The sequence below is a fragment of the Panthera tigris genome, chromosome C2, assembly GCF_018350195.1.
Source record: "Panthera tigris isolate Pti1 chromosome C2, P.tigris_Pti1_mat1.1, whole genome shotgun sequence".
In the NCBI taxonomy this organism is placed as follows: Eukaryota; Metazoa; Chordata; class Mammalia; order Carnivora; family Felidae; genus Panthera; species Panthera tigris.
The window spans coordinates 31,693,111-31,715,222 of record NC_056668.1 but is presented as its reverse complement, the minus strand read 5'-3'; the positions used below and the strand labels follow the sequence as shown (position 1 = coordinate 31,715,222).

At 33.8% G+C, this 22,112-nt stretch overlaps 1 protein-coding gene across 4 annotated transcripts in view; it reads left to right on the top strand.

Annotated features, from left to right (window-relative positions):
* Positions 1–22,112, top strand: part of ROBO1 (roundabout guidance receptor 1) — a 401,827-nt gene that overhangs the window by 296,771 nt on the left and 82,944 nt on the right. For all 4 annotated transcript variants that reach the window (XM_042956244.1, XM_015540481.2, XM_042956243.1 and 1 more), the window contains exons 7-8: positions 15,656–15,664; positions 19,715–19,839. In XM_042956244.1, coding sequence (XP_042812178.1) covers positions 15,656–15,664; positions 19,715–19,839 — 134 coding nt within the window. The remainder of the gene's footprint in view (positions 1–15,655; positions 15,665–19,714; positions 19,840–22,112) is intronic.

Here is a 22,112-nt window from a genome sequence, read left to right as displayed (position 1 = left end):
ATGCCCTATCCTCTACCTGCCCTGTCTTCTACTTGCTAATTACTCCTTCCTTAGACTCAGCTCAGGTAAGCATCCTCAAGGAAGCTTGATACACGGGCCTCACCCATGAGCAGGTCAGGGATCCCCCCTTTGATGTACCTGCTGGGTGCTGTTTGCTGCCCTTGCTGCATTTCAGTGTTTGCCCCACATGACTCTGAGTTCCCTAGAGGAACACTGTGTTCACTTTGTCTTCTCAGTCTTTGGGGCATCCTTGGTGCTCATATCACATCTTCTGTGTGGGTGAATCAAGGGCTGCACTGATACATACCAGCTGTGGGATCCTGGGAAAGTCATTCAGTTTGTCTGAGTTTCAGTGTTCTCTTTTGTTGAAAAAAATATATATACATATAATGTAAACATCAGTGAACTGATAGGAGATAAAATAATAATTAACAAAATATTTCTATGCTCATAAAAGTGGTTTGAGTATTATGAAGTGCTTATGCAAGAGCAATTGTTATGACTACTTTTCTCATCAGCTCCTTCCAAAACAATTAAAAATCCATCAGATTCTCGGTAATATTTATTTTTTCCATAGAGATTTGAGTATTTTGGTAGCTGATTAATGTAGAGTTTGGTGAGCGTTTTCTTTTTCTGCAAATATAATTTTCAGTGGCTCCTTAGGATTGAGATCTATATTTGAAAATTAATTCTTAATATTTCTTCAGACAGTCTTTTAAGGAGACATCTTTTTTTTTCCTGCTACTGTTAGGAAGCATTCTGTAGAGTAGAATTGCAGTCTTGAGGTGCCTGAGTGGCTCAGTCAGTTAAGCATCTGACTTCGGCTGGGGTCATGATCTCACGGTTTGTGAATTTGAGCCCCGCATCGGGTTCTGTGGTGATAGTTAAGAGCCTGGAGCCTGCTTTGGATTCTGTGTCTCCCTCTTTCTCTGCTCCTCCCTGGCTTGCTCTCTGTCTCTTTCCCTCAAAAATAAATAAACATTTAAAAAAAAAAAAGAATTGCACAGTGTTTTCCTATTAGTAAAATAGCGGTAAAATATCTCCCTCATAGGATTGCTGTGGGTGATTCAGTGAGCTAATAGATATGAAATGCTTAGCACATTGTGTGAACCATTTAGATGCTCAATGAAACTAGAAGGTGATATGAAGGATGATGATTAGGGGGAGCTGACTTCAGTGATCTATCTTCATGTGTCAGAATAAAAAATTCGTATGTCTTCAGTGCTCTTAGCTGCCTATCCCTAGCTGTATAAAGAGAGTTAAGGTCTGAGTCACATGTGTGTCTCCTAAAATATTTTACATAGTCACACAATAAACACTTTTCAATAAACAAGGCTTCTATAATTGTGGTTTAAAATGTTAATTTTTATTCTAGTTTCTTCAGGCAACAATGGATAAGTGAAGTATAATACAAAAAAAATCTGCATTTAGTTAAAAATACTCTTTTTTGTATTAATTATGTGTATTTGGTTAGTGTTTGCAACCCAAATAATAAATTTGGCCTTTCTGATTAAACAGATCCATAATTTACATGATACCCTTTGATCTTAAACATAATTATTACCAATCCTGGTATGTTTAATGCTGCTAAATTTCCTGATAGAATGGATGTTATTGAAAACCTTCATAAATATAGTCTATATTTTGGAACAATTAAATTAACTGGCGATTAAAAAAAAAAATGGATAGATGGTCTCCACTAAAAGCTTCCATATAACTTAGAAGTTTGATAGTCTTGAAAATAGATCAGAAGGCATAATCCATTAAAAGAAATGTGTATTTGCATGTGTCTGTGCATTTCACCATTTTCTCAGATGTACAGTACAGCTTTGAAGATAACCAAACCACATTGTGTTAATCTCACACATTGTAACATACTGTGTGTATGTGACATTTTTTTAATAGACCACTAGATAATTATTTCAGAATGTAAAATTAAAATGTAGGTAAAATTAAAACAATATAGCTTACTGTGGATTTTACTGCCAGTAGTAGGGGATAAACTTTAATAAACTTAAAAAACAAACTCTCTGGGAAAAAAAAAAGCCTATTTTGTAAATTTGTAGTTTCCTTAAATAGGGTTCACTATGTTTAGCTTTCTATCAGCATATGAGATCTTTATGTAAGAGTCATATGACTTTTTAGAGCTCGTATGATATCTAGGCATAAAAGAAGTAATGAGAGAAAAAACTGGGCCCTTCAGTCCTAAATTTCCTTTCTTTGATGTAGACTTCATTTAAATCATTTGTTGGAACAGTTTGCTTAAATTGCTGATTTCAGAAAAGCCGGCAGCATAATAGTACATTGTTTCTGACCATTAACGTGGTTATTTGAGTCAAAGCCAAAACTAATAGTGTCAAGGGGCCTTTTTCAGGTTCAAGTTAGGTTTACGATAATCCAAGATCCTGGTTAAGGACTGTGAGTTCATCAACATTTTGATGAAACACATATTATAAGACCCCCAAAGCTTTACTTGATGACTTTGAGAACCTTGATATGTGTGTGACATGTTTGCCAGACTCTAACAAGGTATAGCAGACTGGTTCTTTGGGGAACAATTCTTCATGTCATATGGCAATAATCCATAGAGGTCCGGTAAAATCAGTGGTGCTGTAGGAAACAGTACTTTAGAGCATGGGGGACATTTTATGTGTATATATTGTGTATATAAACAAAACATACATGCACATCACAATGTTGTATTTACTTACCATCTCCTGTACGTAAGTGTTGCTACTTTTAATGCTTAAGCCAAAAGCCTTACTCAAAATATCTCCCTTATAGGACTTGTCATGGCATTTTTGTGGGTTTTTTGTTGTTGTTGTCATTTGTTTTGTAGTTAAAACACTGATTTAAAAAAACCCATAGAAGATTTGAGGAGCTGATGAGAAAAAGAGATTTGCGATTGTAAAAAGCAATCCCAAGAAAGACAATGTGTGAGTGGAGACTTTTAAAGAATGAGTATTGCCAGCTGAGCTCTTTGTGAACCGGCTGAAAGTAAAATGCCATCAGCCAAGAGGTTTAATGAAGTCCCACTACAGAATTTAACAAGAGAGTGATTTGTGAGAATACCTCCCTCGCCTAGCTGTCTGATCCACTGGCGTAAATAGGACGCCAAGCTGTACTCCTGCTGGTTTTTTTCTACTGTTGGATTTGATTGAGACCCAGCAGCATTATGGCCTATGATTCCTTTCCTTTTTTTTTTTTTTTTTTTTGTAGGAAGGATAAAGTAAAGAACTTCTTGTGTTCTCATAGCCTTTCAGAAACAGCCATTTTAACCCTAATGACTGTTGAAGATGTGACATTCTTTTAGATTTCTTTCATTTACTCATGAAGGTTTTGGGTTGCTTTCAGTTATTTCAAACAAACTGGTATAAAATCTTAAACATTAACCCAAAGGAAAAGCATTCTCCACATGGCCTTCCTACAGAGAATTGGAAACACTCTCTTAATGTGTGTGCCAAGCGAGTATTTGAAGAAATAAGTACAGCAGTCAGGTTCAAGAAATAATTGATACATAAGATGATTCTGTGACAAATAATGACACAGCACCATACTAGTAAATAGCACATCTTGGGCCTTCCATTATCTTTGGAGCTTTTCTGTGATTTATCCATCTACATAATAGTTGGTGAGGTTTTCTTTTCACCCAGCTATATAGATAGATATAAAACTTAGCGGCTGTCTTTAGGAACCTACATTCTGAAATAATGGCGTCAATTTGGAAATATGTAATAGAGTTTTGTGAATCTATACCATCTGAATTACTCACTCTGAGAATGAAATTTAGAGAAATAAATTACTTTTTTTTGCTCTAGTCATTGATGGATAGCTCATTTTAAAACATTCATTGCTAATAATCTCACATAACTTTTAAGACATGGAATTATTTTGTGATATTGTATTTTGTGTGTCATTTAATGTTAAATAATTAATTGTGAGGCAACTCATATTGATATAGTCTATTTTATCTAGAATTATTAGGACATAAAGTGAGATAATTCTCATTTAAATTTTTTTTAAGTTTATTTATTTTTTTTTTTTAGAGAGAGAGAGAGAGACAGACCACAAGTGGGGGAGGGGTAGAGAGGGAAGGAGACAGAATCTGAAGCAGGCTCTAGGCTCTGAGCTGTCAGCATAGAGTCTCACATGGGGCTTGAACCCACGAACTGTAAGATCATGACCTGAGCCAAAGTTGGGCATTTAACCAACTGAACCACCCAGGTGCCCCCAAGATAATTCTTGTTTAAAAGAGAATAATCAAGGGTGCCTGACTGGCTCAGTTGGTGGAGTGTGGGACTCTTGATTTCAAAGTTGTGAGTTTGAGCTCTTTTGGGTATAGAGGTTATTTAAAAAAAAAATCCTTTCAAAAATCATAAAGAGAATAATTGTAGACTATTTGACATTCAGGGCACCATTTTTTTTTTTTTTTTAATGATGAACCCGGGGACGCGTGGGTGGCTTAGTCAGTTAAGCATCTGACTCTTGATTCTACCTCAGGTCTTGATCTCAGTGTTTGTAAGATCGAGCCCCGCATCTGGCTCAGTGGTGACAGCACCAAGCCTGCTTGGGATTCTCTCTGTCTCTCTCTGCCCCTCCCCCACTCACATTTTCTCTCTCTCTCTCTCTCTCTCTCTCTCTCAAAATAAAGAAATATACCTTAAAAAAAATAAAATGATGAACCCAGTGATAAATTAAATATGCAAGATAATTGAAAATTTGACTTTTTTTGCATTCCTGTGTACTAGTTTTTTATTTGCTATCATTTTAAATATTTTCTGGGTAGACACCATGTAAATTATGCTAACAGTATACGTTCTTGTAGATTCACAAATCATTTTAGCATATTCCAAACATCAGGGTCATCATTAGAATCATTGCAATTTACAATTATGCAGCAGCTGGTGTCCTTTAAATGTTATTTCAGTAATTTGAAAATATAATATGCTTCTTTTTGTTTTATTGTTTCTAAAGATTTGTATAAATAGGAAGTTACTACTTTACAATATCATGCCTGCCTGGAGTTTGCAAAACTGATTAAAATACCATGAGCACTTTAACTTGCTTTTAAACTATTATTCTCAGGACTTGATAAATAATGTGCCAGTGTAAACACACCTGAAGAAAATACTAAAACAGGTATAAGACAAAATACAGCTGAGTAATTGCTTTATAACAGATTGATGAGGGTGGGAAAATCCATAAATGGTTGTTAAAGTTAGCTTTAGCTTTAGGGCATTTATTTTGTGTGGTCAATGTTGTTAGGAGAGAACTTAAAGCATTGCACAATTGAAACTGATAGATATGGCCATTTTACAAAAGTGCTTTTAAAGTTAACTTTGTGGATGGTGGAACAGGTATTTCTGTATTCTTTTAGGTCATTAGTAAAGAGATAAGGTGTCCTCTTGTGTTTTCCTTATGCTTTCTATTCCCCCCAAATATACTAATTGAAAATAAGTAATTTTGGCCTGGTTTAAGTTTCTTGGTAATAAATGTTAAGTTATAAACTTTCTGTGCTAGGTTGAGGAGATTTTGAATGTTAAACATGGATGGGGACTTAAGGCCTTATTTACTTTGGCTCTGTGTTATAGATGAGGAAACTGAAGTCAGAGATGTCTCTGTCATATAACAAACTGTGACTGTGTCATTTGATACTTGACTACATACATTTGGCATTTACAGTGGTTGTCCTAAAAGGGTGCATTCACATCACTTTTCAGAAATGAAATTGGCTGTTTTGACATTGTTTTTCTTTTTTCTAAAGATTTTATTTTTTATTTATTTTTTTATTTTTGGAGCTCAAACTCACAACCCCAAGATCCAGAGTTGCATGCTGCACTGACTGAGCCCGCCTTGACGTTGATTTTCTATGAGAATATAAAATATAACATGGTTTATTTCCCCCTCATAACCTTCTTACGTATGTGAAACCTGCTCACATCTGAGAAGAATAGTTCTATATCTATGTTAATTTTATGTATTAATGCATGAATCATGTATTTAAATAATTTTGAATTAGAGTATAATCAACATAAGACATAGCAGTTTCAAGTATATTCCAAAATGATTTGGTATTTCTGTATATTGCAAAATGATGACCATGAGAAATCTAGTGAATATTTGTCACCATACAAAATGGTGTATGTTTATTATTATTATTAATACATGGTATTTGTTTTCTTGTAATGAGGACTTCCAAGATTTATTCTCTTAGCAACTTTTAGTACAGTATTATTAACTGTGATTGCTGTGTTGTACTTTATATCCCTAGGTCTTGTTTATATGGAAAATTGTACCTTTGACCCCGTTCACTCTTTTCTCCTACCTCTTACCCCTGCCGCAAGCAACCACTAATCTATTTTCTCTGTGCTGTGAGCTTGGTATTTTTTGTTGTGTGTTTGTTTGTTTTAAATTCCACATATAAGTAAGATCATACAGTATTTGTCTACCTCTCATCCGACTTATTTCACTTACCATATGCCCTCAGTGTTCATCCATGTTGCCTCAAATGACAGAATTTCCTTGCTTTTTTATGGCCAAATAACACTCCATTGTATTTATACCACATTTATTTATCCATTCATCCAGTGTTGGTCACATAGTTTGCTTTCTTATCTTGGCTATTGTAAATAATGCTGCAGTGAACATGGGGTGCATATATATTTTCCAATTAGTGTTTTTGTTTTCTTTGGGTAAATACACAGAAGTGGAATTATTGGATCACGTGATAGTTCTATTTTTAATTTTTTGAGGAACCTACACATTGTTCGGCCCAGTGACTGTACCAATTTATGTTCCCACCAACAGTGCACAAGGGTTCCCTTGCCAACACTTATTATTTCTTGTCTTTTTGATAACAGCGATTCTAACGCAATGAGAGGATATCTTACTGTGGTTTGGGTTTGCATTTCTCTGATGGTGAATGATATTGCATATCTTGTCATGTGTCTGTTTGTCATCTGTATGTCTTCTTTAGAAAACTGTCTATTCCAACCTTCTGCCCATTCTTTAGCCAGATTTTTTTCTATTAGGTTGTGTAAATTCTTTGTATATTTTGGAAATTAACCCTTTGTCAGATATATGATTTGCAAATGTTTCCTCCCATTTAATTAGTGCCTTTTCATTTTTCTGATGATTGATGATTTCCTTTATGAAAAATTTCTTATTAAAAGTTATTTGGTTTAGGTCGTGGGGCCAAAACAAAACCAAAATTACATTAGAATAAGGCTTAACTATTTCAACACAGAAGTCATTCAATGTAGTAAAAAAGAGGGAAGGTTTTAAGAGCTGAAAGGACCTGAATTTCAATCCCCCATTTCTTATCTGAGGTATGACTTTAAGAGAGTTACTTAATCTTGGAGCTCCTGGGTAGCTCCGTCAGTTAAGTCAGTTAAGCGCCCAACTCTTGATTTCAGCTCATGTCATGATCTCAAGGTTCGTGAGTTTGAGTTCCCACACCGGGCTCTGTGCTGACAGTGCAGAGTCTGCTTGGGATTCTCTCTCTCTCTCTCTCTCTCTCTCTCTCTCTCTCTCTCTCTCTCTCTCTCTGCCCCTTTCCCACTTGCTCTCTATCCCTCTCTCAAAAATAAATAAATCAACTTAAAACAAAGAAAGGTACTTAATCCTCACTTCCCTCCTCTTGCAAATTGGCACATTGAGTACTTTCCTACAGAGCTGCTGTGAGGGTTTCTGGTGTGTGATCTGACACATAGTTAGCTGACACTGATCCCTCTCAACTGAGATGTAGAAAGGCTATGTAATTTATGCAGGGAGACCTTGTTAATTCTGGAGAGGATCTTGATACAGAATTGTTTCAGTGGTCAGTGGAGTAATTTTATCTTTATACCATTATGTACCCCAACTCGAGACCCTCTATGAAATATGCCATTTGAAGATAGGCTTCCAAATTTTCAAATTTGGCACTTTTCTGTATACACTGGAGCACTTCTTATATGCAAAATAGTATGCTGGTTGCTGTACAGGGTACATAGGTAACTAAGACCTGAGACCTGCCTTCACGGAGCTTATTATAGCTGGTGAAGAAGGGAGATATACACAAATAGCAACAGTAATTAGCAGAATGTAAAAAATAGATTTGTAAAGATACAGATATGCCAGGGAGGGAGAAAGTGCTTTCAGCTGGGCAATGGGAACATTATTGTCATGGGTTTACTCTTTCAGTAGATATTACATTGTGAGTGATGTTCTCAACTTGGTAAGTTCTAGAGAAATAATGGCAAAGAAAATAGTTAAATGCTTACTCTCATGGAGCTTATAGGCTAGCTTGGGAGATAGACATTTACAGAATAATTACTTAAATGTGTAATTTTAAGCTATAGTAAGTTCTCTGGAAGGAAAATTAAGGTTGCTATGAGAATATATGGCATTCTAAAAAGATTTAGCATCACATTTAGAGGGAGTTTCTGGACGATGGTTTTTTTCGAGCTGAGAACTAAGGTAAAAAGGAATTAAGTAGGTAAAGCAGTGGGAGGGTGGGGAGCGGATCCTGGGATACAAGATAAATTGAACCAGAGTAAGATCATGCATGGTATATTCAAGGACAGAAAGAAGGTCTGTGGGGCTAGGTTAGGGAGATGACAGGGGACAGGTGATGTGAGAAGACCGTGTTAAGGATTTTGTTCTCCATTTTAAGGGCAGTGGAACTATACTGAAGGATTGTAAGCAAAAACATACTATAATCAGGTCAATTTAGTTGGTTTTGTTTTTAAGCACTCTAGCCATATTGTGCAATCGGATTGGAAAAAATCAAGGCAGTAGTTCAGTTGACCACTGTTGAGAAACTGGGGCCAGAGTGCTGGCAATGGAGCTAGAAAGAGGGGGATGGGATGGACAATTGTTATAAAATAAAAGCTATGGAATTTGGTAATGAATTGTGCATCTCAAGGAGGAGGGAGAGGAAGGATCCAGGTTTCTGGCTTTCTAAATTAATTTAGGGAATATTACCATCAAGCTATGCTCCTGAGATCCTGTCTGGTGATACACACATTGTCATAGATTCCCAAGTAGTTACATTTCCATCTCAGACCCTTTCGTAGACACGTAACTAAGTTGTACCATTTGATAACTGCTTTTCAGACAAGTAGGGCCTTTTGTTTTTAGAAATGGAAGGGAAAGGGGAAAAGTATTAACTTTTTCTGAGCATCTGTGATACATCAGAGGTTGTGCAAGGTACTTTGTATACATGTGGGGGAGAATAATTACTCTATACTCTTCTGTTAAACTTTCAGGTGAACAGATCATCTGTAGCAAGATTTCTCAGCCCTGCACTGGTAACATGTGGGACTGGATCATTCTTTGTTGTGAAAAACTGTCGGGTGCATGATAGGGTGGTTAGCAGCATCCGTGGCCTCTCTCCACTAGATGCCAGTAGCGTCAGCCTTCAATTGTGACAACCACAATTGTCTCCCTGACCAGTGATCCGCAAATAATGTGAGATAGTTGAGTGAGGGGAAAAGTTCATAGTATTTTATGTATCTATTAAACATATTCTAAAAATTCCCCTCTTAATCACTCTATTTTTATGTCTGAAAAGTTGAAAGACATAATGACAGGCTTTTAAGTTAAACTCAATCTTTTCCCCCAAAAGAAATCATACCTGGTATTAAAATATCCTGAATGTTTTTAATTGTTAGAGATATTATCATTCATGAGTATCTATGCATATAATTTCTCCGACATAACAGTGACTGGGTTCTGTCAGTTCAAAGGTTGATAGCTTCATTACTTGAAAATTTGAGTGTTCCTCTATTTTAATAAAAATGTATTTTCTTCCCCAAAGAATCCTGTAACTCATTATTTTACTTCATTCATTCATATTCTTCTGGATGTGGTATTTACAATTCTAGGCTGTCAGATTTCTTAATTGAGCCCTGCTATTCAAAAAGCACTATATGGGAGAATGAAAAAAATCACATCAATTTAAAGATTCATTAGAATTGAGTTACTAATGATGAAAACTAGTATCTGTGAATAGCAGAATTCCATATAGCACATTCAAGAAAGCTGTTCTTCTCTGATGTTTACTAATAGGATTGGTTTTACCATAGATATATTTGCTTAACCATGAAATCTTTTATAGCATCATTCTAGGAGTTTAGAGTACTTACATTATTTTAGACCCAAATACCGTGGCAGTCTTCTGTCATTACATTTCAAAATAATTATACAGCCCATCGCTAGTGATGAAGAATCTTAATACTTTATATAACTCATAAGGATAAACATGAACATATTTATCATGATACTTCAAAAATTGAGAACTTGGTGTGAATATGTCAAAATCTTAATCATATTGTTGTGTTAATTATGCAAATATTTTCTTGGAATTTCTGCTATCTTCTGGATTTACCACATGAGCTATTTGTATAAAGTAGTTCATCAACTTAAGGTAATATTAACTGAAAAGAATATTTTTGAGGACATTTTCTGGTAGAGTATGTGTTTGTATATACATAATCTGAAGGGATAATATTGGGAATATTTCCCAAAGGGATATATCCATTGTCCTCTTTTGCCTCTGAATTTCCATACTCTTAAAAATTATAGCGTAGAAAGCACTCTAAGAGTCAACTAGTCTATTCCTTTACCAGACAGGGTTATAGCTAAACTGTTGTGGCCAAATGGAAGTAAATCCCATTTTTAAAGACCTCTGGAGACATCACAGTTGGCAACCAATTCATGGTTCAGTGACCTTTACTGTTAACTGCTTCTTTTCTACACTTTCCCTAAGTCACTCATGCTATTATTTAGGCCCATTATCTTCTTCTCTTCTGGCCTAAGTAGTTATCAAGATTGGCTACTCCCTATATTTATTAGACCTAATTTGAAGACTTAAGTATCTTACAGCTACCTTATTTTCTCAAATGGAAAAAAAAAAAAAAAAAAAAGGAAAAGAGAAAAGAAAAAAAGAGCCTTTCTCTAGCTTTTGTATATTTTTTCAGACATTTATCATCTGACTCTTGTCTCCTGTATATGACAAGCAGATAGAAGAAATCTTCCCTCCCCCCTCTCTCCTTCCCTCCCCACCACCCTTCCTCCTTCTCTCCTTTCCTCTCCCTCCTTCTTTCTCCCCACTTCCTTCCTCCCTTCCTTCATTGCTTCCATTTTTGCTTCTCTTACCTTCTCATTTATACCTAAAGATTATTGTCTGAACAGTATAATAAGCATTTTACAAGATTTTAAAGTAAATAATGGGATCCCTTTGATGTCACATTCAAAAGAGGAAGAAAGTCTCTTATTCTAAGCGTGTGTGTGTGTGTGTCTGTGTGTGTGTGTGTGAAAGAGAGAGAGAGAGAGAGAGAGAGAAAGGCTAAATTATCCCAAACATTTTAGAGTTGTTTTTTTAAGTAAAGTATTAGTCAAGGATGTAATATTTGTATGCCTCCAAATATATTAAATTTTAGTTATGTAATTATATAGTTCCCATATATTATATGAATTACATATTTATATAGTATACAAATGTGTATATATTTATATATTAGCATATAAATATATATACACATATATGTATTATATAGTATATAAATATTATATATGTATTGTGTGTATTATATAATATATTTATGTATTATATTTATATATTCTATATTACTTTATATATTATATAAGTGTGTATATATATTTATATATATCTTAGACTTTATATAACTCCCCTTCATGCCACTCCGAAAATACAGTCTAGCTTGAAACAGTGTGCTTTTTATGTAAACTCAGCCTTGTGTCACATTCTCTAATCTCTCACCCTTTTGCATACTTCCTCCAATATAAAAAAAAATTTAGAGATGTTACTGCAGATGGAATATATCATGTGCATGTGTCGCCATGTTTAAAAAATAGCAAGTTTTAATCTCTTAAAATATTTATTTACTTTTCAAGTTTGTTTTACTTCCTACTTAACATATTTACCATAAAAGTAATTGTGTAGAAATATTATTTGTTCTTATTTTTCAAAAGACTATTCTTTTATTCAGTTTATAATGATTTCAGGTGATGAAATCATGACTCACCCTTAATAGATGATCACATTACTTTTTCTTCCAAAACGGTGAATTTTCAAGAGGTTTTAAGCCTACTGTCTTCTTACCTGTTAGTTTTCCATGTTTTTTTAAACTGTAGCTAATTACTCTTAAAAGATTTTTTAGTATCATGAGGAATTACTTTAGAAAGTTTTTAAATGTAGGCAGTAATGTTTTTAGTGGTGATGGTTTTAAGTTAGGCATTTTATGACAGTTTAAACATAAAATCAAATACATTTTATGTCCTATTGCATATATTTCTCCCCAAACCAGTTAACCAGTAGGAAAATGTATACAGAGACTTGAATTTAGTCGAAAAGCCTGGAAGGCAGTCTTTGGTTAGTCATCTGTGACCTTGAGAAAGGTATTTAACAATTTAAGTTCCCATTTTCTCAGGCAAAAAAGGATAGGGTTAGACTGATAAGTTCTAAGGTCACTTCCAGTGCTAACATTTTACAGTTTTATTGTTTTATTAGAGATAGAGACAGACAGGCTTTTCCTTTCTTAACGAGAAAAGGGAGTTGGGGTAGAGGTGCTCCCAGCCTTTAAAGTAGAAAGAAAAGAAGTTGACAAGAGTTAGGGAGTGTAGGAGAGAGGCCGCCCATAAACCACAGACTTCAGAGGATAATGAATGAACATGATTCAAACTACTCTACTTTTCTCTGATTCTTTCTGGACATAACTAACTGGACAATAATGGTCCCTGATTATCGTATGGAAGGTCCCTGCTGTCTGTATGGAAAGAAAATTCTTTGACCTGTCCCTGAGAGAAATATGGAGAAAGGGGAAATCTGGGGGAAAAAAAAAACAAAAAAAAACCAAAACTTAAATTTCTATCATTTATTCTTGAGCAGAGAAAGTTCAGGATGATTACTTATCTCAGGTGAGTAAAGGGGTTTTATATGGAGGATATTAATGGCATTGATTTGTTTATGGAAATTAGAATTTAAAAAAGGAGGGTTAAATTGTGACAGGCAGGTTTTCATTTAGGTAAGAGGCATCATTTCCTGATAATCGTGGTTGTTAAAAGCTTAAATGATCATTCAGGATAGGGTCCTCTCAAAAACCTCTGATGCTTTGGAAGCTTCTGTGTTAGATGTTGTTCTTAGATAACTTTATGAACTATTTTCCAATTATCATTTGTTATTGATATGATATGCAAACACATCAACTGGAAGTTCTTGAACATACTGGGTTTTAATTAATGAAAGATTCAACTCCTATGGCTTGATTGCTGGTAAAACTTATAAGCAAGGAAAAGCATTTAAGCGTATAAGCATTTAAATTTTAAATGATCTGCTTCATAGTAATTTTTTTTTTGTTTTAACATTAGATATTTTTGAGATGTTTAAGGAATTTTAAATTACTAAAAATATGACTAGAAAATCTTTAAGAATCATTCCTGTAGTCTCTTGACTTTAAATAAGGCTTGATTTTAACTGTATCCATCTAATATTAAATTTATTTTCACAAATCCCGTAAGTTATTTCTACATCGTTTTATTTATTTATTTATTTATTTATTCATTCATTCATTCATTCATTCATTTGGCAAAATTCTATTGCTACTGTTTGTTAGGTTGTCTCTCTTGTAGTTTCTAAATTTTTCTTCCTGTCACTTAAAAGACACTATCTTTAAGGACTCAAAAGTGTTACCAAGTCCTGTCCACTCTGTTTTCAAGTCTAGGTAGCATAGCATGTTGATTATTCCTTGAGTAAGTTGAGAAAAAGCTTGTTTGTTTTTTAACTTTTCTTGCCTGGATGCATGAAATATTATGCTTAAAGTTGTTTTTTTTTTCTTTAGAGTGAAAAAGAAAGACAAATTATTTTACTCATTTACTCATGAAAATAAAAAGATGTGTGTTGAAATGTGTTTCTGAGTCACCTTTAAATTTTGTATATGTGACATCACTAGTTGAGAGAACTTTTGTCTCTATTTCGTTTCTTTTTCTTTTTTAAAATTATTTTATATTTTATTTAAAACATACATTTTTATCCTTCTACATGGATTATTGAGCATTCCCATACAGCAAAACCAAAGCAACATAATTCCAGCTTGAAGATATTAGTTCAGACCGTACATTGTGCCAAAATATCCTGAGGTTCTATCAGACACTTGAGCACCCCCAACCCCTTTCTAGTGTGTTGTCTCTTTCCCTCATCGCACAAATTAAGGAAATGTAATTTCAGATTCAACGTCGGAAGTGACTTGAGAAAGCTGTTTATAGTCTGATGGAAGTTGATTGTTTTGTTCTGTTTTGTTATTGTCACTATTTTACAATTGTACCATTTCACAGAAGCAGTGAAATAGTTTCTGTATTTATACTACAGGAATGGGGGCACCTGGGTGGTTCAGTCAGTTGAGTGTCTGACTCTTGATTTCAGCTCAGGTCATAATCCTAGGGTCATGGGATCGAGCCCCACATCAGGCTTCACATTGGGTGTGGAGCCCACTTAAGATTCTCTCTCTCTCTCTCTCTCTCTCTCTCTCTCTGTCTCTCTCTGTCTCTCTCTGTCTCTCTGTCTCTCTCTCTGTCTCTCTCTTTCTCCCCCAGCCCTGCACCTCTCCGCCATGCTTTATAAAAAAAAAATTAAAATAAATTAAATGAAAAAATAAACTATAGGAATGTATATCAAGTCAAATTAATTTGATTTAACTTAAAGACATGGAACTTATTTATTTGAGTAAAATACATTGTTGCTGTGTATGGGGCTATTATGAAAAAGTTTTGCATTTGGCAGTTAATACCTTTGTTTCTAAAAGAATAAAATAAAACAATCATTTTCCAGTATTGAAAAAGTATGTTACTCATGCTTCCTATATTAATATGCCCAGTGTTTCAGCCTTGCAAGCAGGTAATGTCATTATGACTTTATTAGATAGGTTTATAAAGTTTTCTCTGTTTTCATGTGTTCACATTTTTCTGTATCTTCTCAATTAAAATTCTGCAGGAATTTAAGTATAACACCTTTTAGTAACTTTGCTCCTCAACCTACTGTTGGGGACCAGAAGCACTTGAGTGCTTGGTAGAAATGCAGAATCTGAGGCCATACTTCTAACCTATGGAATTATCATTTGTATTTTAAGCAATTCTTAGGGTGATTTATGTGCTTATTCAAGTATGAGAAACACAGATTTAATAGAATATCATTGGCAGCATGAACCTTTTAAAAGTAATCTGGTGGTAGAGTTGTAGGATTTAACACTATTTTGCCTTTGATTAAGATGCTTGATTCCTATTGTAAGTAGCATTAGCAGTTAATATTTATTGTGTTTTTAAACTCATTACGTATGTAGTTATCTAACCCTGTCATCTGATAGCAAAATGTAGTCATTGAAAAGTGTTTTAGAATTGTATAGATATCATCCATTGTAGCTCTGTCATTTAATCATAGTAGAGATTTTAAGATTCATTTCTATTTCTCTTAAATTATTCATGATTATACTTAAAATGCTAACAAATATTCATTCATGGATCTTATGAGCCAGATATTAATGTGTTCTTTATTTTACATTAAAAGAAGTATCATTGTTAAGTCAAATCTTATACTTTTTCTGTTTCGTTTCTGTTTCTTTATTTTTATTTCATGTTTTCTTTTTTTTTTGTTTTGTTTTAGTTGGGTCTGGTAAGTTGACATTTTATTGGCCATCTCCTAATCACCGTGTCACTGTGACTGGAACTTCTCTTCCCCTTTCCATCCATACCCTTCCATGTCCTTCAACCAATCAGCCTCCATGTTTCACTTGTCATTGGCCACAAAGACAGACTGCACAGAATAAAGTCTGCAGGAAGTATGGGTAACTGTGACAAAGAGTAAAGGTAATGGGGTTGCTAACCTTATGTCTTGTTAAATGATGTGTGATCTGCATTCTTTTGTTTTTTTCTGTCCTTAATTGCGTGATAAAATAAGTGATAGGACTATATCGTAGTTAAGTACTGTTTCAATTTATATCTCATGAGATAAACAAACAAAGAGAGGTGCCCAGAGAACAATGTGGGGTGTTTGTTTGGTCCAAAATATGTTTATAAGTTCATGTCTGTCTATCTAAGCTTTTGTAACTATTGTTCAGTAATTGTCATTAGGAGTCCTCTTGGTGAATAACCTTGCACTTAGGGCTGTTCGCACTCCTTTCCATTTCTTTGTGTCAGATTCATTTCATTTTATGTAAGAAATAATTGCATGATGCTTCTAAAATGTATCAAACTTCTCACTGATAAACTTGGCCTCATATATGTAGTCATTACGTTTCCAAGTCCTCTCATGATCAGCATGTTGGGGAAGGTACACTCACCCTTTAAAAACGCTGGAACACCATTTTTGGAGTTTTACATGAGGATGCTAAGTATTATGCCAGGGAATAATTTGGCCTAAGGAAAGCTTCCTATTTTTTAAGTTAAAAAGCTACATAAATATTATAAAGGTGTTCATACTAACACAGATAGGATGGATTGTTCAATAATGGTGATGTACTAAGGGGCTATTTGAAAGAAATACCTTTCTGTATGCTACTGTATATACAAAAATGTATATGGATTAATATTTAAACATAAAAAACTAAAGACAAAAGTATAGGATGAAAATGGAGGTGAATGTTTACATAATTTATTACTTATTATGTAATCTATATTGTGTAATTTTATTGATAGAATAACAAAAATGCTTAACCAGATTAGAACAATTGTCAACAAAATGGAAAAATATATCTACAACACATATGAAAAATGGATGAAATTTTCACCTAACAATAGTTCTTAAAAATAAAAAAGATGAGCATAGGAACACAATATTCCCAAAAAATAGGATATCAGTGACAAGGTAATGTGAACATAAATGTCTAATCTCACTAATACACAAAGGCAAATTGGTAGGAAATTTCATTCTCAGTTTGGCAAAGATGTTAATGTTCAGTGTTTGGGAGGTTTGGGAGGAAAATGCCCTATAGGAGGGTTGTCAGTTGAAATAACCTTGAATATAATTGGGAAGGATGTTATTGTCACTATTGCTTTTAATAGTGAAAATTAGAAACAAATCCAAATTTAAGCCAATAGATTGATTAAATAATTTAAGGTAAATTTGTATATGGATTATTAAAGAGTTATTGAAGTGATATTTTAGAAGAATATTTTAAAACACTATGGTCCACTTTGCATGGTTGAATTATGGGTAGTTTTCTTTTTTTCTTTGCTTGTTTGATTTTCTAAATTTCCAATACTGACCATATATGACATTAGTAACATGGTTCTGTAGTTTTAATTATAACAAGTTAGAATGTAGCCTTTGAAAAATATTCCAGCATTCCATCATAAACTTCAAGTAGATGGATGCGATGAATGGCCTTCTCAGTCTAAATAGATAGGTGATGATGATAGATAGATTGATAGATAGAGGCGTATGTAATCCATTTAAATTTTTCATGGAGATATAATTACATCTCAGATTCAACATACATGTAGAAAAGGATTTTTTAAAGTTATATTTCTAGGACATATCTTGGGGCTGATGTCACTGTTGATGTTGGCTCGAGAATGTGCCTGCAAAATATAGTAAATTCATTTCCAGGCAGATATCCTGTGTGGAAGGATTGCTGCAGGATAAATGTAGTTAGCATAAGGGTTTGTATCCCTGGTTCCCAAATAAGTCTTTGAGGTTTGAGGAGAGCTGGCATTTTATAAAAGAAACATGGGTTCTGGCACACGTTATTAGACATGCTTCTGAGATTTAGGAAAGAGACCACCCGAAGTTTATACTTCTCTGAGTGGTTTGAACATTTATATTTTCCTACTCAAATTCCCTACATATTGGAAAGTCATATTCTCCCACTCATTTAATTAATCATTTTTTTCTTTTATTGAAATAAACCAAACTCTCTTCTGGATTTAGTTTATTATCTAGTCAATCCTTTGAATTTTTTGATCTGATTTCTACCTCAATTATTGCAGCCCTTAACTAAGGAATCAAATGCTCCTGTATGGATATGTATGGAGGACAATCCCCAAGAAATGATACACATGTCTGTTATTATACCTGGATAATGATAGTGTTTGCTAAATTCATGAGTAAACCACTCAATTACAATCAGAGTTAAAAAAAATTATAAGGTAGAACTTCAGTGTTACCAAATTGAACCTAAACTGTATCTCCTAACTTTGTATTTTCTTCCCTATAAGTTATAGGACATTTGAAGGCATTTGACCTGATTTTTCTGGTCTCCTATAATTTTCTAGTTAAATGGTATAATTTCTACTAAACCTCAATTAAAAATAAAAAGGGAGTATGGAAGAAATCACACTAATCTAGAAGTTAGGAGATCTAATTGCTTTCTTAAGTTTTGCCACCATGCAATCTTCAGCAAGTTCTGTTATATATCTCTCTTAAAAAAAAAAAAGAGGTTTTTACTTCAAATGAGAGATTTACAAATTTATATATAATATATATTATAAACATTTGTTTATATGTCTTAGATGCAATCGCCTAGAATGTATTTATGGAGAGAAAATTACCTTTTTCAAATCCTTGACTTCATTAACAAAGAAGTCATGTTCTTGTAAGCAGTGTAGCATTTGTGGACATAATCTGAATATAATTTTCAATTCATTTTCACTTGAAGGCATTATCCTAAGTGACTGATATAAGTAACTAAAAGTACCTTTAAAGAAGAGGTTTAAAAAAATGGAACAGTCTTAAAAAGTGGATTAGAAGAACCCTATCCTGTATAAACTGTTAAATGTCTGGCTTGAAATGTTCACTTCAATTTGAACTGAGACAAGAGAGGAGAATAATTAGGTGTTTCAGACAGCTGATAAGAAATGAATTTGAAAAGTGTAAACAGTAGGTAAAAAGACTTACATTCAGTGCGTATTTTTCTAAGCATAAAGCACGGCCCCCAAAACAGCTTTTTTCTCTCCCCCCAGAAGTGACTCCATCAGCACACCTAGTGTTTTCAGCTGCCGTTGCTCTCAATGTAACTGACACAATTTTCTGACACTCTATTTACTGCTGGATGAAGTGGCCATTTAAAGTCTGTATAAATCAAACAGTTTGGACAAAGCTGGCAGTATTTATAATGTCAGGATGAGCAGATGTTTCAAATTTGCCCTCATTTCCATATATATTCTGTTTGAACATGCCCTTGCCTATGTAAATGAAGGAGGCATTTGACTCAACTATTGCTTTAAATTCATTTCCATTCAAGTAATTGGACTGAAGATTCTAAGTGGTTATAATTTCCATGGTAGCATTTCAGGAGCTTTTGAGTTAAATTAAAGTAATTTTAGGGCCTGCTTACGTCAGGAGGTCCTTGTGTATATGATTAAAGTCCATTCAGCTTTAAGCAGCTCTAAATGAGAAAAGATACTCGTTCGTACACATTTCAGGTATACATTGAATGTAAAGGGTCAAATTGCAGCTCAAGAATTCTTTTTAATGTGGAGGTTAATCTTAGAAGGTCAACCAATAAAAAAAAAGAAAACTGCTTCACAAAAAATCTCTATTCTCTTCTATAAATATGCCCTTAACACTTTAACTTCGATTAAATTAAGGATGAGAATGGGTACCTGTTATAGTGCATAATGAATCATGTAAAATAATGGCAGCACTTGGGATATCAGCAAATTGTCTCCATTAGGATAATAACTACATGTTTTGATTTGGTGTAATTTGTTTCATCTCCTTTAGAACCTCCACATTTTGTTGTGAAACCCCGTGACCAGGTTGTTGCTTTGGGGCGAACTGTAACTTTTCAGTGTGAAGCAACTGGAAATCCTCAACCAGCTATTTTTTGGAGACGAGAGGGGAGTCAGGTAAGACTTTGTTCTATATTTCAGTCAGCTAAGGTGGGTGCCTGAAATGTAAGAAAAACCAAAGCATTATTTAGTTATACAGTTGTTGTTTTAAGAGAACTGAAAATTCTCTGAATACCCTAGAAGACGTCAACAATGAAAGAAAAGAAAAAAAATTCATTTATTGTTGTAATTCTAAAAGCAATTTTCCTGGGGTGCCTGAGTGGCTCAGTCGGTTAAACGTCAGACTTTGGCTCAGGTCATGATCTCACAGTTTGTGGGTTTGAGCCCCAAGTCGGGCTCTGTGCTGATAGCTCAGAACCTGGAGTCTGCTTCAGGTTCTCTGTCTCCTTCTCTCTCTGTCCTTCCCCTGCTCATGCTGTGTCTCCCTCTCTCTCTCAAAAATAAATAAACATTTAAAAAAGCCTATTTTCCTGCCTAGTTTTGGTACATAGGGTGATATATAGCATGGTAATTATCATATATAATTTATCTTTACTTCCAATTCAGCCAAATTAAACAAAAAAAACCTGTACTTTTTCTCAGTGTAATTTAATTAATTATCATTTCTATTATTCAGATATCTGTAATTATATGTTAACAGAGATTTACACACATTTCAAACAGATGGCAATTATTCAGTGCAATTTCTCTGAAAACGTCAGGATTCTCAACTGTCTTCTTCACTACTTTATGTATGTTTATGTGTGTGTGTATATAGATACATATATACATAAATATCAACTATATATATCAATTTTTGCATGTCAAAGATTCATCAAACCATGTGTTAGTCTGTTTAATATAGATGTCATGTTAAATACAGTTCAGTGTATTCTAATTCTTTGAAAACTATCATCTGATTGTGATTTGCTATCTAATCCCATTCTCTAAACATTTATAAACCAGAATTTTCTATATACATTGAACTAAAATGTAAAATTCTATGCTGTTACAAATTCTAAGTTCACGATTAGGCTTCACCTTAATAAAAAGGAAATTTTGAAATAATTTCACATTAAAAATAATAGGAAACTTTAAAATAGCTTTTAAACCTAAGTCTTCTTTTTCTTATCTCTTATTGACTTGCCTTCTTCAACAAAATAAGCATTTGCCATTGCTTGTTTCTGATACTTATAAAAAAGATTCTCATTCATTTTTTAATACAGTTATTCCTAGCTTCTTTTATTTTTTGCTTAACTCAATCTTGGGTGAGTTGTTTCATGGTCTTGCTTCTATTGTGTTCATATGAAGTAACATATAGGTAGTTTACTGACTGCACTCACTAATCTTTCATAGGCAATGTAACAAGTTCGCTTTTGTTTTCACTTTGGTAGGCAAATATTAAGTTGATTATGGTATATAGACCCATCATTTGAGTTACAGTACCTTTTGTTGTTTCTAACACATTCCATTTGGCCTCGAAGAACAACTTTGCTGATAGCAAATTACAGCAAAAAAAAAAAAAAGAAAGAAAAATTTTGTAGAACAGAAAGAATTGGAAGCATATTATATAAGAAAATCTATATAGTAAATCCACTAGAACTTCTTCTTAACAGAGTAGTATTCTAATGACTCATTTAGTTATTTAAATAAATTATTCATTAAGTTATGTAAACTCTATATCAAATTTTGAAATGATTTTGACTTGGTTTGGTTTAGTTTAATGATACAACTTGCTAAAAAAAATTAAAATAAAAAAATACAACTTACTTTTTCCTAAAATTTTGTCACTGGACATATATTCATGAAATAGTACATAAGCCTTTATAAAATTATATATTTTAAGAGGCAGTGAAACTTTTATTCATTTAATTTTTTTCATGTTTATTTATTTTGAAATGGCGGGGGCGGGGGGGGTGTGCATGAGTGGGGGAGGAGCAGAGAGAGAGGGAGAGAGAATTCCAAGCAAGCCTCACACCATCAGTGCAGAGCCCCACTCAGGGCTCAATCTCATGGAAAGGAGAGATCATGACCTGAGCTGAAATCATGAGTCAGACACTTAACTGATTGAGCTGTCCAAGGCAATTAAACTTGTAAAAAGGAACAACTTTATTTGGTTAGAAGAAATCTTGACTTTATTTATTTCATGAAGTGTTAATTTCCCATGAAATATATATACTCTCTCTGACAGGGGAACAAACTTTGAGATTCATAGGGAGAAATTCGTACCATAAAATAATATCACATCTTGTGTTGACTTTGTATATAAGATGAATTTCTACAGAAATAAAACTCCATTATGAATTCTTAAATTTAATATTTGAATTTCAAAATGATCCATAATGGATATG